Source organism: Haliotis rufescens, unplaced genomic scaffold (assembly GCF_023055435.1).
Source record: "Haliotis rufescens isolate VD_foot unplaced genomic scaffold, xgHalRufe1.0.p SCAF_9, whole genome shotgun sequence".
Lineage (NCBI taxonomy): Eukaryota > Metazoa > Mollusca > Gastropoda > Lepetellida > Haliotidae > Haliotis > Haliotis rufescens.
This window is the reverse complement of record NW_025964383.1, coordinates 44,770,437-44,783,280: the sequence shown is the minus strand read 5'-3', so window position 1 is coordinate 44,783,280 and position 12,844 is coordinate 44,770,437. Positions and strand designations below refer to the sequence as shown.

Below are 12,844 nucleotides of genomic sequence, written 5' to 3'. Positions count from 1 at the left end.
TTTCACCTACAAGGTCCTTCACCTCATGGTTGGTCACAGATATGAAATGAAGAAGTGTTTTTGTCAGTAGATTAGTGATTAGTGGGACTTGACAATACATGTGTTGTAGTCTCTGCCATATTCATTTACCATCTTCATTTGACCTTGGTGTTTGTTCTTATCATTCTCAAAATGCATTTCTTTGCACTGAAAACAACAACAACCTCCTCAGAAACCGTGGGACCAGTGACCTTAAACCTGTCATGTTTGTTCCCAGCAATGATGACATTCCGGTTTGTTGATGTTGTGTGAATCCAATTTATTTTCAATATTGGCGGTCACAGTGACCATTATGCAGCCATTTTATCACCTAACTGATCCGTGAAGATCCGGGTAGAGAATAGGTCTTCAGTAACCCATGCTTGCCAAAAGAGGCGACTCTGGTCAGGCTCACTGACTTGGTTGGTCCATGTCATTGTATCCTAATTGCTTGGATCGATGCTGATGATGTCAATCACTGGATTGTCTGGTTCAGAAAGCGGGAATATTGCTGGGTGCCCCATTAAATAACAAACAAACAAACAAATATTACCAGACTGAAGAAGCTGAACTTTAGCGTGTATGTTCCTTCTTAGGATGTAGAACTATTATTTTTATCATAGTTTGTTCAGATCATTAGGATTATGTTGTTAGTTTTTGGTCTGCTGTACTTATACAGAAAATATTTTAATAGCAATGCTGACAGCAATCTTTGTTGAGAGTCTCTCTTGTTTAAACAGTTGTCTACATATCCAGGTGAGCTACAGGTGAGCTTCACTGCAGTTTTATTCGTTGCTTTCCCTTCCAGAACAAGCTGAAGCCTTCCCTCGCTAAGATCTTCTCCGTCATGCACAAGTCTGTGTCAGAGTTCTCCAAGAGGATGCTGCTCGAGATGAGACGTCACAACTACGTCACGCCCACCAACTACCTCGAACTGGTGTCAGGATATAAGAAGTAAGAATCGGTCACTAACAACCTTTGTGGGACTGGACAGTCAGGCGTGGATGGCGTGTCAATGTACCCTGATGATGTGAATCGTTGCTCACAATATCAGTCACTGGGTTCTCTTGTTCTGACTAGATTAGTTACATGCTGCCATCACTTAGCTCTGGATTTGTACGGTTATAAACAACACACACACACACACATCTTTTGATGATGAAAACAATAATATTGATAATATTTGAATTAGTTATAATAAATGGCTTATATGAACAACGCTTCACTACATGTGAATGCTCAGTCACATTACATTAATACCCTAAATGGATAATGTGCCTTCAAATTGCATTCTCAACTCCCTGGGGAGGATACACCAAAATCATGAATCCAAATGTCCAAATGAAAAAATGAAAGTGAGCTTGACTAGCTTCATAGTGGTGACCGATTGACATGACAGTTTGAGATGGTCAACATACCTGATGTTCTAAATCAGTTCGTGATTCTGTTACAGACTGTTGAATGAGAAGAAGAAGGAGCTGGGCGACGCTGCCAACAAGCTGAAGAACGGTCTGAGTAAGATTGATGATACGCGGGAGAAGGTGGAGAAGATGTCGGTGGAGTTGGAGGACGCCAAGACGAAGGTGGCGCAGTTCCAGAAGCAGTGCGAGGAATACCTGGTCATCATTGTCCAGCAGAAGAGGGAGGCGGATGAGCAACAGAAGGTGAGGGCGTGTCATGGGGAGGGGGCTGGTCACCTGGGGGATGGGCATGTCACCTGGAGGGGGCTGCTAACATGGGGTGTGGGCATGTCACCTGGGGGGTGGGCATGTCACCTGGAGGGGGCTGCTAACATGGGGTGTGGGTATGTCACCTGGGGGGTGGGCATGTCATCTGGAGGGGGCTGCTAACATGGGGTGTGGGCATGTCACCTGGGGGGTGGGCATGTCATCTAGTTTGGGCTGGTAACTTGGGGGTAAAGGCATGTCACCTGGGATGTGGGCATGTTATCTAAAGTGGGCTGGTAACCTAGGGGTGGGGGCATGCCATTTAGGCTGGGGGCATGTCATCTGGGCTGGGCTGGGCTGGGCTTGTACCTTGGGTAACTTGTTATCTGTGGTCTCATCTGAGGTCTGGGCATGTTAAATTGTTTGGGTGCGTATCATCTGGCATTTGAGTGTATCATCTTGTGTCAGATTGTGTCATCTGGATTTGGAGGGGGGAGGGAGCATGTCATCGTCGGAGTGTGTCATCTGGGGTGGGTACAGCTTATCTGGCACAGTTGATTTTCTAATCAACTCACCATTTTATAGGTGTACGATTAATGCTAAAATAAGAATGTGCTTATTGTCCAAGACTTTGATTTTTGTTTTGCATACATTCAGCAAATTTTTTTTCTATATTATGCTGGCATGCCATGATATGACTGAAATATTAAACAACTTAAGGGGACTCGTCAATTGGCAGACACAGCAAACTTGATTCAAGTCATTCACATCTTTTTTATCTATATTAGCCTAGAAGGAAAAGATTACACTGTTTGTTTGTTTGTTTGTTTCAGTCTGTGGCTCAGAAGGGCGAGCGTATTGCAGAGGAAGAGACAAAGTGTCAACACATGGCCGACCTGGCCCAGCATGACCTGGATGAAGCACTACCAGCCTTGCAGGAGGCCATCAAGGTGAGCACAGGTCACGGTGACCTGTTGGGTAGGACATTGGTCACAGTGACCTAGAGGGTATGGTAACAGGTCACTCCGACCTATAGGGTATGACACAGGTCATGCACTGGTGAGTGAAGGGCTCACTTGCATAGAGCAATCTCAGGTCTACAATTATTGTAAGTCCCATAGTTTATTATCTACTTACGATAGTTGTTGGCTACAAACACTTTGTCCAAATGCCCTCTTGGTCACATTGACCTTCGGGGATGAGTAGTTCATGCTGACTTACAGTAAATGGGTAGCGGTCATACCGACCTACAGTGCATGCATACAGGTCAAGCTGAACTAGTGTCGAGATACAGGTCGCACTGACCTACAGTGTAGATATACAGGTCGCACTGACCTACAGTGTAGATATACAGGTCGCACGGACCTACAGTACAAGGGTACATGTCACACTGACCTGCAGTACAAGGGTACATGTCACACTGACCGACAGTGTAGGGAGGGATACAGGTCACCCTGGCCTACAAAGGTATGATAAAAGTTGAACTGCTTGTGCACAAAGAACTAAACAGCAGCCTGACTGGTTCTCTACAACACAAAGAATGAAGTAGTTTCATCATAAGCACATCATCTTCTCCACACCAGGCTCTGGAGTCACTCAGCAAGAAGGACATTACAGAGATCAAGTCATATGGCCGACCCCCCGCTTTGGTAGAGAAGGTTATGGAAGCTGTCATGATTCTCCGGGGAAATGACCCAACATGGCCGGAAGCCAAGAGACAGCTAGGTGAGAACCCTCATTATTCATAAGAAACTGAATAACTACATGGTTAAAATTCACTATACGTAAAGTGTTAATAGTTATTATGCCCTCGACCTAAAAGGGGATGTATAGTTATACCAAAGAATTCCGTCTTAAGTTTAACTTGAAAACTACTGCATAGATTCTTTTCACACTTGTTGAACACTTTCTATTCTAATAGGAGGGGTACAATGCAAAGTTTGATTTCAATATTTGGATTTTTGGAAAAAATACATTATTTTTCATTTTTTTACTTAGAATTTGTTTAACTTAAACATTTGTGGGACCTATAACTTGAAGACTACTGCATGGATTCTTTTCAAATTTTGGGAACAGTTTCCATTCTGATAGAAGAGGTGCAGTGATTGTGAAAAGTAGATTTTCTGAGAAAATATGATTTTTTTCATGTTTTAAACTTAGGATACTTTTTTTACTTCAACATTTGTGTGACATATGACTTGAAAACTGTTCCAGGGATTCTTTTCCAATCCTATACCAATAGGAGAGGTGCAGTGCAAAGTTTGATTTCGATAAGTGGGTTTTCTGAGAAAATATTGCTTTTTTCATGTTTTGAACTTAGAAATATGTTGGAGTCCAAGTCAGGGGTATTGGTGAGCCCTGCTCACTTCTTGCCTTGTTGTATTTTATTACTAGTCCACATAAATGATCTGTTACAGCATTGCCATTGAGCTGATTAAAACTTGTCAGAACTTTTAAATAAACTCCCAGACAAAGAAAATATACACATGTTTCATTGTGTCTAGACATTAAACAAACTGAAATATTTTATACGATGGTGATGTGTTTGATGCAGGTGTTCTTGTTGTGTTTTGGACCTTAAGTTTACAGTGTTTTGGTGACTGTTTTCAGCATAGTTATGTTTTGATAACATTTGTAATTTTTTGCTGTGTCATTTATTTATGTCCCTTTTGTTAATTTGGACCCCAGCATTGGTTCACAGTATGATAAATGGTTGCTAGGCAACTCTTGGATAGTTACCCAGCTTCATCAGTGATTCTGTCTCTCTTAGGTGATGGCAACTTCTTGAAGCAGCTGATGAACTTTGACAAGGACAACATCACAGACCGTATTCTGAAGAAGATTGGCTCGTACTGCCAGCAGTCTGACTTCCACCCCGAGATCATCGGGCGCGTGTCCACCGCCGCCAAGTCCCTGTGTATGTGGGTGCGAGCCATGGAGGTGTACGGGCGGATCTTCCGAGTCGTGGAACCCAAGAGACAGCGTCTGCAGGCTGCCCAGTCTCAGCTCAATGAGAAACAAGCTGCCCTTGCTGATGCTAAGGCCAAACTAGCTGAGGTATGTCTGTTACATTCTTAGGAGGAAGTCAGTGATTGTGCTCAGTCAGCAGGATACGGACATCACTCTAGAATACAATGAGATCTTATTTACAATGGAGGACACCATATGCTTGCATGGCATTATTTTTTTTAACTGATCCACCCTGTTTATTTAAAAAGCAGAATGGAAGAAATAATCAAAATAATTTGGTTTTGATACAAATATTATCAAACTCCAAATAGAAGAAATAGTATATTCATCGCGTGCTGCCACTCCATTCATTGCGTTAATTTCATATTTTTCAAGAAAAAATAGAGTTCTTGTGAAAGATCTAGAAGCTTTCCGCAGCTTCAAGACCCATATAACTGTCTCTGTGGTGTAGTGGAGACATACGGGATAAAACAAGGACTGGTCAGTTAGGAGTTGAGTTGGTTAAACATGGCATGGTATCTCATTGGGCTAGCACTGTAAAACCTGCATTAGTCCAAACTAGTACAAGCAGCCACCCAGACACATGTATATCGTTTTATGAGTGAAATAATCTTGAATTTGACTTTAATCAAAATTTCACCAAACATTAAAGCACATAGTCAGGCTGCGTTCAGCAGCCCATTTCTTTTTAGTTTATCAAATATCTCTTAAAACTCTCCTGACAACATGGCATCTGTTGTGTCACAATCACAATGTCCAGCCTGAGCTTGTCTTAATTCGTATGTTTAATTAATTAATCGATGTACAGAACTTGGTCATTTGTTTATTCGTCAGATCACTATACCCAATTTATCTGATCAATGACACTAATAATCGATAACACTTATATGATTTTTATTTATCTTATGATTACCCCTACAAATGACCATGAAGATCAGGGTAGAGAATAGGTCTTTAGCAACCCATGCTTGCTGTAAGAGGCGTCTAACGGGATTGGCTGGTCAGGGTCGCTGACTTGGTTGATGGACGTCATCGTAGATCGATGCTCATGATGTCAATCACTGGATTATCTGGTCCAGACTCGATTATTTACAGACCTGTGATATAGCTGGAATTTTGCTGGGTGTGGCGTTAAACAACAAACAAACAAACAAACAAAACGTCTGCAAATGTTCCCCTTAGGTGGAAGCCAAGATGGCGGAGCTGAAGAGGCAGTACGATGAAAAGCTTGCCCAGAAGGAGGAACTGAAGAGGAAGGCGGAGCACACCGAGATGATGCTTGACCGTGCGTCCAAGCTGGTGTCTGGTCTGGCTGGGGAGCGGATCCGGTGGGAGGAGACGGTCAAGGACCTGGAGGAGAGGATGGGCTACCTGGTGGGGGACTGTCTCATAGCGGCAGCCTTCCTGTCCTACATGGGGCCCTTCCTCTCCAACTACAGGGACGAGATGGTGCAGCAGCGGTGGATGCAGGAGGTAGGGGCATGGGGGGTTCCCTGGGGGGGTGTCATCGGGGTGTCCTTATCGGGCATGTTGATATAGGTGTCCTCATGGGTTGTCATTGCGTTGTGTCTTTGGGGTGACCTCATGGAGTGTGCTTGTGTTGTGTCTTTAAGGGGTTTCCTTATGGGGTGTAGTCATGGGGTGTCATGGAGTGTGCTTGTGTTGTGTCTTTAAGGGGTTTCCTTATGGGGTGTTGTCATTGGGTGTCCTCATGGAGTGTGCTTGTGTTGTGTCTTTAAGGGGTTTCCTCATGGGGTGTCCTCATGGAGTGTGCTTGTGTTGTAACTTTAAGGGGTTTCCTTATGGGGTGTAGTCATGGGGTGTCCTCATGGAGTGTGCTTGTGTTGTAACTTTAAGGGGTTTCCTGATGGGGCGTTGTCATGGGGTGTCCTCATGGAGTGTGCTTGTGTTGTGTCTTTAAGGGGTTTCCTTATGGGGTGTTGTCATGGGGTGTCCTCATGGAGTGTGCTTGTGTTGTGTCTTTAAGGGGTTTCCTTATGGGGTGTAGTCATGGGGTGTCCTCATGGAGTGTGCTTGTGTTGTGTCTTTAAGGGGTTTCCTTATGGGGTGTTGTCATGGGGTGTCCTCATGGAGTGTGCTTGTGTTGTGTCTTTAAGGGGTTTCCTTATGGGGTGTAGCCATGGGGTGTCCTCATGGAGTGTGCTTGTGTTGTGTCTTTAAGGGGTTTCCTTATGGGGTGTTGTCATGGGGTGTCCTCATGGAGTGTGCTTGTGTTGTGTCTTTAAGGGGTTTCCTCATGGGGTGTCCTCATGGAGTGTGCTTGTGTTGTAACTTTAAGGGGTTTCCTGATGGGGTGTAGTCATGGGGTGTCCTCATGGAGTGTGCTTGTGTTGTGTCTTTAAGGGGTTTCCTCATGGCATGTAGTCATGGGGTGTCCTCATGGAGTGTGCTTGTGTTGTGTCTTTAAGGGGTTTCCTTATGGGGTGTTGTCATGGGGTGTCCTCATGGAGTGTGCTTGTGTTGTGTCTTTAAGGGGTTTCCTTATGGGGTGTAGTCATGGGGTGTCCTCATGGAGTGTGCTTGTGTTGTGTCTTTAAGGGGTTTATTTATGGGGTGTTGTCATGGGGTGTCCCCATGGAGTGTGCTTGTGTTGTGTCTTTAAGGGGTTTCCTCATGGGATGTAGTCATGGGGTGTCCTCATGGAGTGTGCTTGTGTTGTAACTTTAAGGGGTTTCCTTATGGGGTGTTGTCATGGGGTGTCCTCATTGAGTGTGCTTGTGTTGTAACTTTAAGGGGTTTCCTGATGGGGTGTTGTCATGGGGTGTCCTCATGGAGTGTGCTTGTGTTGTGTCTTTAAGGTGTTTCCTGATGGGGTGTAGTCATGGGGTGTCCTCATGGAGTGTGCTTGTGTTGTGTCTTTAAGGGGTTTCCTGATGGGGTGTAGTCATGGGGTGTCCTCATGGAGTGTGCTTGTGTTGTGTCTTTAAGGGGTTTCCTTATGGGGTGTTGTCATGGGGTGTCCTCATGGAGTGTGCTTGTGTTGTGTCTTTAAGGGGTTTCCTCATGGGGTGTCCTCATGGAGTGTGCTTGTGTTGTAACTTTAAGGGGTTTCCTGATGGGGTGTAGTCATGGGGTGTCCTCATGGAGTGTGCTTGTGTTGTGTCTTTAAGGGGTTTCCTCATGGCATGTAGTCATGGGGTGTCCTCATGGAGTGTGCTTGTGTTGTGTCTTTAAGGGGTTTCCTTATGGGGTGTTGTCATGGGGTGTCCTCATGGAGTGTGCTTGTGTTGTGTCTTTAAGGGGTTTCCTTATGGGGTGTAGTCATGGGGTGTCCTCATGGAGTGTGCTTGTGTTGTGTCTTTAAGGGGTTTATTTATGGGGTGTTGTCATGGGGTGTCCCCATGGAGTGTGCTTGTGTTGTGTCTTTAAGGGGTTTCCTCATGGGATGTAGTCATGGGGTGTCCTCATGGAGTGTGCTTGTGTTGTAACTTTAAGGGGTTTCCTTATGGGGTGTTGTCATGGGGTGTCCTCATTGAGTGTGCTTGTGTTGTAACTTTAAGGGGTTTCCTGATGGGGTGTTGTCATGGGGTGTCCTCATGGAGTGTGCTTGTGTTGTGTCTTTAAGGTGTTTCCTGATGGGGTGTAGTCATGGGGTGTCCTCATGGAGTGTGCTTGTGTTGTGTCTTTAAGGGGTTTCCTGATGGGGTGTAGTCATGGACTGTCCTTTGTGATGTGTCTTTGGGGGTGTCGTCATGTAGTGGCCTCATCGGATGTCCTTGTGTTATGTCTATGGGGGTGTCCTTTTGTTGTGTCTTTGAGAGTGTCCTCATGGGGTGTCCTTTATAGTGTCCTCATGGATGTCTTTGTGTCTTGTTATCATGCAGTGCCTTCATGTAGTGTCCTTTTGTCATGTCATGTCTTCTTGACCAAGTCATGCCAGAATCCGACGATCGTGGGTTTGAATCCCAGTTCACCTTGATAATGATTCTTGGTTCGTCAGCACCACATCATGCTGGTCGCTTCACCAAAGTAGTAAACGGCTTACACCTACATCAATTTGGGCTTTCCACCTCATCAATCCGACACGATCACTGAAATACTGTTTAAAACAGCATCAAACCAAACTCACTCATTTGTTCGACATTGTCCCCAGGTGAGAAAGCTCGGTGTGCCGTGTGCGCCGGACTTCAGTTTCTGTAACTTCATGGCCAAGCCGACTCAGGTGCGGGACTGGAACATCCAGGGTCTGCCTAGCGACGCCTTCTCCACGGAGAACGGTGTGATCGTCACCCGTGGCAGTCGCTGGCCCCTGATGATTGACCCCCAGGGACAAGCCATCAAGTGGATCAAGAATATGGAAGTGTCTAAGGTAGGAATATTGACTGACACTGGGTATGCCTTGAAGAGCTTATTTTGTTGCTTATGTCTGAAGTATTACATTGAGATACTTTTAATTGTTCATCTTACAACCAAAGAACAAGTCTGAGCAAAATTCACATTCATTTTTTTTCAAAGTTTGTGACCAACCTGGAGATAAGGGTGAAAAATCACAGTTTGACTTTTCATTATGTTTTAAAACTACAGTGTCTTTGGAACACAAACATGCAATTCACAAGCTTCAATTCATATTTCACACAGAAATACATAGCATCAAACATAAAACTCATTTTCTGACTTAAAACGCTTTTTGTAATAATTCCAGTTTTAAACATAATGTCCGATGAATTGAAAGTAAACATGTATGCTGAAAGGTTTTGAAATAATGTTTTTATTACATGACAAACTTATGAGAGAGAAATGATATTTTTGTACAGTCTTAGCACAATTGTATCCCAGCACCCATAAGACCAGGTGGGTCACATTTGTCCTGTGTATGCTCTCTGAAAGTCATAGATCACAATTTAATGTAAAATGGCCCGTGGAACCAAGAACGAGTCAGTAAGCAGTAAATTCATATTTGATCCTGAGCAATAGGGATGTCACGATTCACCAATACATCAGTGCATCAATAATATTCCCAGACAATACAATACAAACATTGATAGATACACAACTACCTATATTGGTACATAATTTAATCCAGTATCACTTCACACATGGAACCTTAACAGCAGTGGAAGGACTTCGAATGAGTCCTACATTTTAAGAAACAATTTTATCTTTGTTAATTTTTGCAAAGTTTTAAGACTTAAATTCTGTTCTAGTGTTTTTCTAACTGGTGCTAACTCTCTAGTTTTCTGTAATTTGAATAACATTGATTGAAATGAGACATATATATTTTAAAAAGAGACCAGATATGCAGGAAGTTTCAAGCCATCTTAACAGTATTTATGCTCTGTGAATTATACAGATTGTTGCAAATTCAGTATCATGATACGTATTGTGAACAAAATATCGCAACTGGAGATCGTCATGTCATTACATTCCTACTATATTGCATGTCATCATTTTTCACAAACAAACTCAGACTGAACATTTACTTACAATAGTGTATTTGGAGTTGTCTTACATGTGCACTGAGCCAGTAATTACCCACAGGTTAGAAACAACCGAGTTCGTAAAAATTGTATGTCCACTATGTTTACGTCATCCAGACAGCATTGTGGACAGCATTCAAATCTTGTTGGGACGACGTAAGGTCAGAATGATATCCCACTAGACACGACATCCTAGAAAAAGAAATTATTACCCTCACTCTCGCTCGAGATACACAGGAATTCTGACACTAGTTTCGTAAAATCCGTATGACAAACATGCTCATGTAATAATATCTATGTATGATTGTAATAGCTGAATGTTGATCTCTTCCTCCAGGGTCTGAAGGTGATAGATCTGCAGCAGTCTGACTACATGCGCACGATGGAGAGTGCAATACAGTTTGGCCTGCCCGTCCTGCTGCAGAACGTGCAGGAGAAGCTGGACCCCTCACTGGACCCCATCCTCAACAGATCCCTCATCAAGATCGGTCAGTCCTCCACACCTCAAGCTTACCTTGTAACGGCCCCATCCTCATCTTCATCACATGATGACGTTGTTAATGGGTTAATTATGTGTCATTGTACCTTGATGGCTTCTTGAGCCATAGAATACATAAATATAAAATGACTTATTATTGTTAAGGCCAATCTAATACAGTCTAAGATTTCCCTGTAGTGGATATTGACAACTTGGGGACGAGTGCCCTTACCGCCCTCGGATTTCAATTAGTGCCGCATGGAGGATCTCGTTGCCAGATTGATGTGATGCTTGGCTAATGACTTCATCAAATTGTCCAACACTTTACCACGGAACCATGAGTGTTATCAGAAATAAGTGCCCATCTACACCCAATTGACACCCAATTGTTTACTTTTATGCACATGCACAGTAGCCATTTTCTCTGTGAAACTCGAAACTTGATAAAAATTATACGGAGTTTCCTCAAATTACATTGGATTAATTTGTTAAAAAAGATAGCTAGCCATACCCGATGTCAAAGTCAACCCAAAGGATCTTAATGGGGTGCCTGACCTAAAGGTTCATTAAGAGGTGTTCCTTTGGCAAGTGGTGTCTAACCCTAATGATCGTAAAGGGGTGTTTGATCAGAAAGGTGTACCTAACCCTAAGTATCGTGAAGGGGTGTTTGATCGGAAAGGTGTACCTAACCCTAATGATCGTAAAGGGGTGCTTGATCAGAAAGGTGTACCTAACCCTAATGATCGTGAAGGGGTGTTTGATCAGAAGGGTGTACCTAACCCTAATGATCGTGAAGGGGTGTTTGATCAGAAAGGAGCTCCAAGGACTGAGGATAGAGTTGGGGGTTAGTTACCGTAACACAACTAACCCTGAGGATCAAAATGGCACGTGAGCTCTGTGTAGCGAGAGCCATAGTTGGCAGCCTGAACCAATTAGCTCTAGTAAGCTGCGCCTGATTTATAAACTGCATTGTTGCCAAAAATTGGTACACTGAAAGACAATGAAACCACATAATCAACTTGAAACCTGAAAAGATATGTTTTTGTGCTCAAGTCCATCTTTAAACACATTGAATGAAATTCGAACCAGTTTGACGACATTGTTATGTTTGATTATGTCATGCCTACCCGTGAAGATCTGGGGTAGAATAGATCTTCAGCAACCCATGCTTGCTGTAAATGGCGACTGTGCTTGTCGTAAGACGCTACTAACGGGATCGGGTGATCAGGCTCTCTGACTTGGTTGATGCATGTCATCGATCCCAATTGTGTAGATCAATGTTCATGATGTCAATCACTGGATTGTCTGGTCCAGACTCGATTATTTACCAGTACAGACCGCCGTCATATAGCTGGAATATTGCTGAGTGCGGCGTTAAACAACAAATAAAACAAACAAAAAATCATACAAACAAACTGCCCTGAACAATTTATTTTGATTTATGTGGCCATTTTGTCAAATATTACAAAAAGTCGAATATATGCATTTTCAAAATGTGTCGGTATATGAAAAAAAACGTTTAAAGAGATCAAAGAAGGAAATAGTTCCGTCCTGCAGAGGATGTTTTTTAATGTGGGAGGGCAAGGTATCAAGAGAATATGTGAAAGACAAGTCAATGAGATTTACACTGGATGCATATTCTTCCAATTTGCAGACAATCTTGAGAAGGGTAAAAATGCATGATCTGTATATTAGCAGTCTGGACACCCTTCTCCTCATTGATGTTTCATGACTTGTCACTTTCAAAATGTGTTTATTGTAGATTTTCATTTATTTTGCCGTAAGGATTCTAGCAACCTATAAGAGGCGACAAAATGGATCGAGTCGTCAGGCTCGGTGACTTGGTGATTGTGTGTCTTTGTACTCCGATGGTTTGGATCAATGTGCACAACATCGATCACTGGATCGCCATCTTATAGCTGGAATATTGCTGAGTGTGGCCTTAAACACGAAACGCACACGTACACACATATTATTTTTTAATCACATTATCAGCAAGATTTTTATTTTTATTGAAATGGTTTCATGCATTGCATGGCACCACAATTGATGTTTGAAAGGCACTGATATGATGCATAGCCACAGAACCACAATGAATGCCTAAGATTTACCATATTTCCTCTGACAGATATCCTTTGTGTGTATTATTCCTGATTTCACAGTGACTCGGCCTGTATTTCATCAGTGTTTAGTGAGCAGCACAGCCTCGATAATACCGGGCACCATTTAACATTTCTTGTACTTAACACAGATTTATCTAAACCTGCTCAGAG

At 43.1% G+C, this 12,844-nt stretch overlaps 1 protein-coding gene across 3 annotated transcripts in view; it reads left to right on the top strand.

The window, feature by feature from the left end:
• The window catches only part of LOC124145136 (dynein axonemal heavy chain 2-like), a 104,673-nt gene that overhangs the window by 73,267 nt on the left and 18,562 nt on the right, over window positions 1-12,844 (top strand). For all 3 annotated transcript variants that reach the window (XM_048390532.1, XM_048390533.1, XM_048390531.1), the window contains 8 exons: window positions 827-972; window positions 1,472-1,682; window positions 2,519-2,635; window positions 3,269-3,410; window positions 4,456-4,742; window positions 5,838-6,128; window positions 8,770-8,985; window positions 10,431-10,581. In XM_048390532.1, coding sequence (XP_048246489.1) covers window positions 827-972; window positions 1,472-1,682; window positions 2,519-2,635; window positions 3,269-3,410; window positions 4,456-4,742; window positions 5,838-6,128; window positions 8,770-8,985; window positions 10,431-10,581 — 1,561 coding nt within the window. The remainder of the gene's footprint in view (window positions 1-826; window positions 973-1,471; window positions 1,683-2,518; window positions 2,636-3,268; window positions 3,411-4,455; window positions 4,743-5,837; window positions 6,129-8,769; window positions 8,986-10,430; window positions 10,582-12,844) is intronic.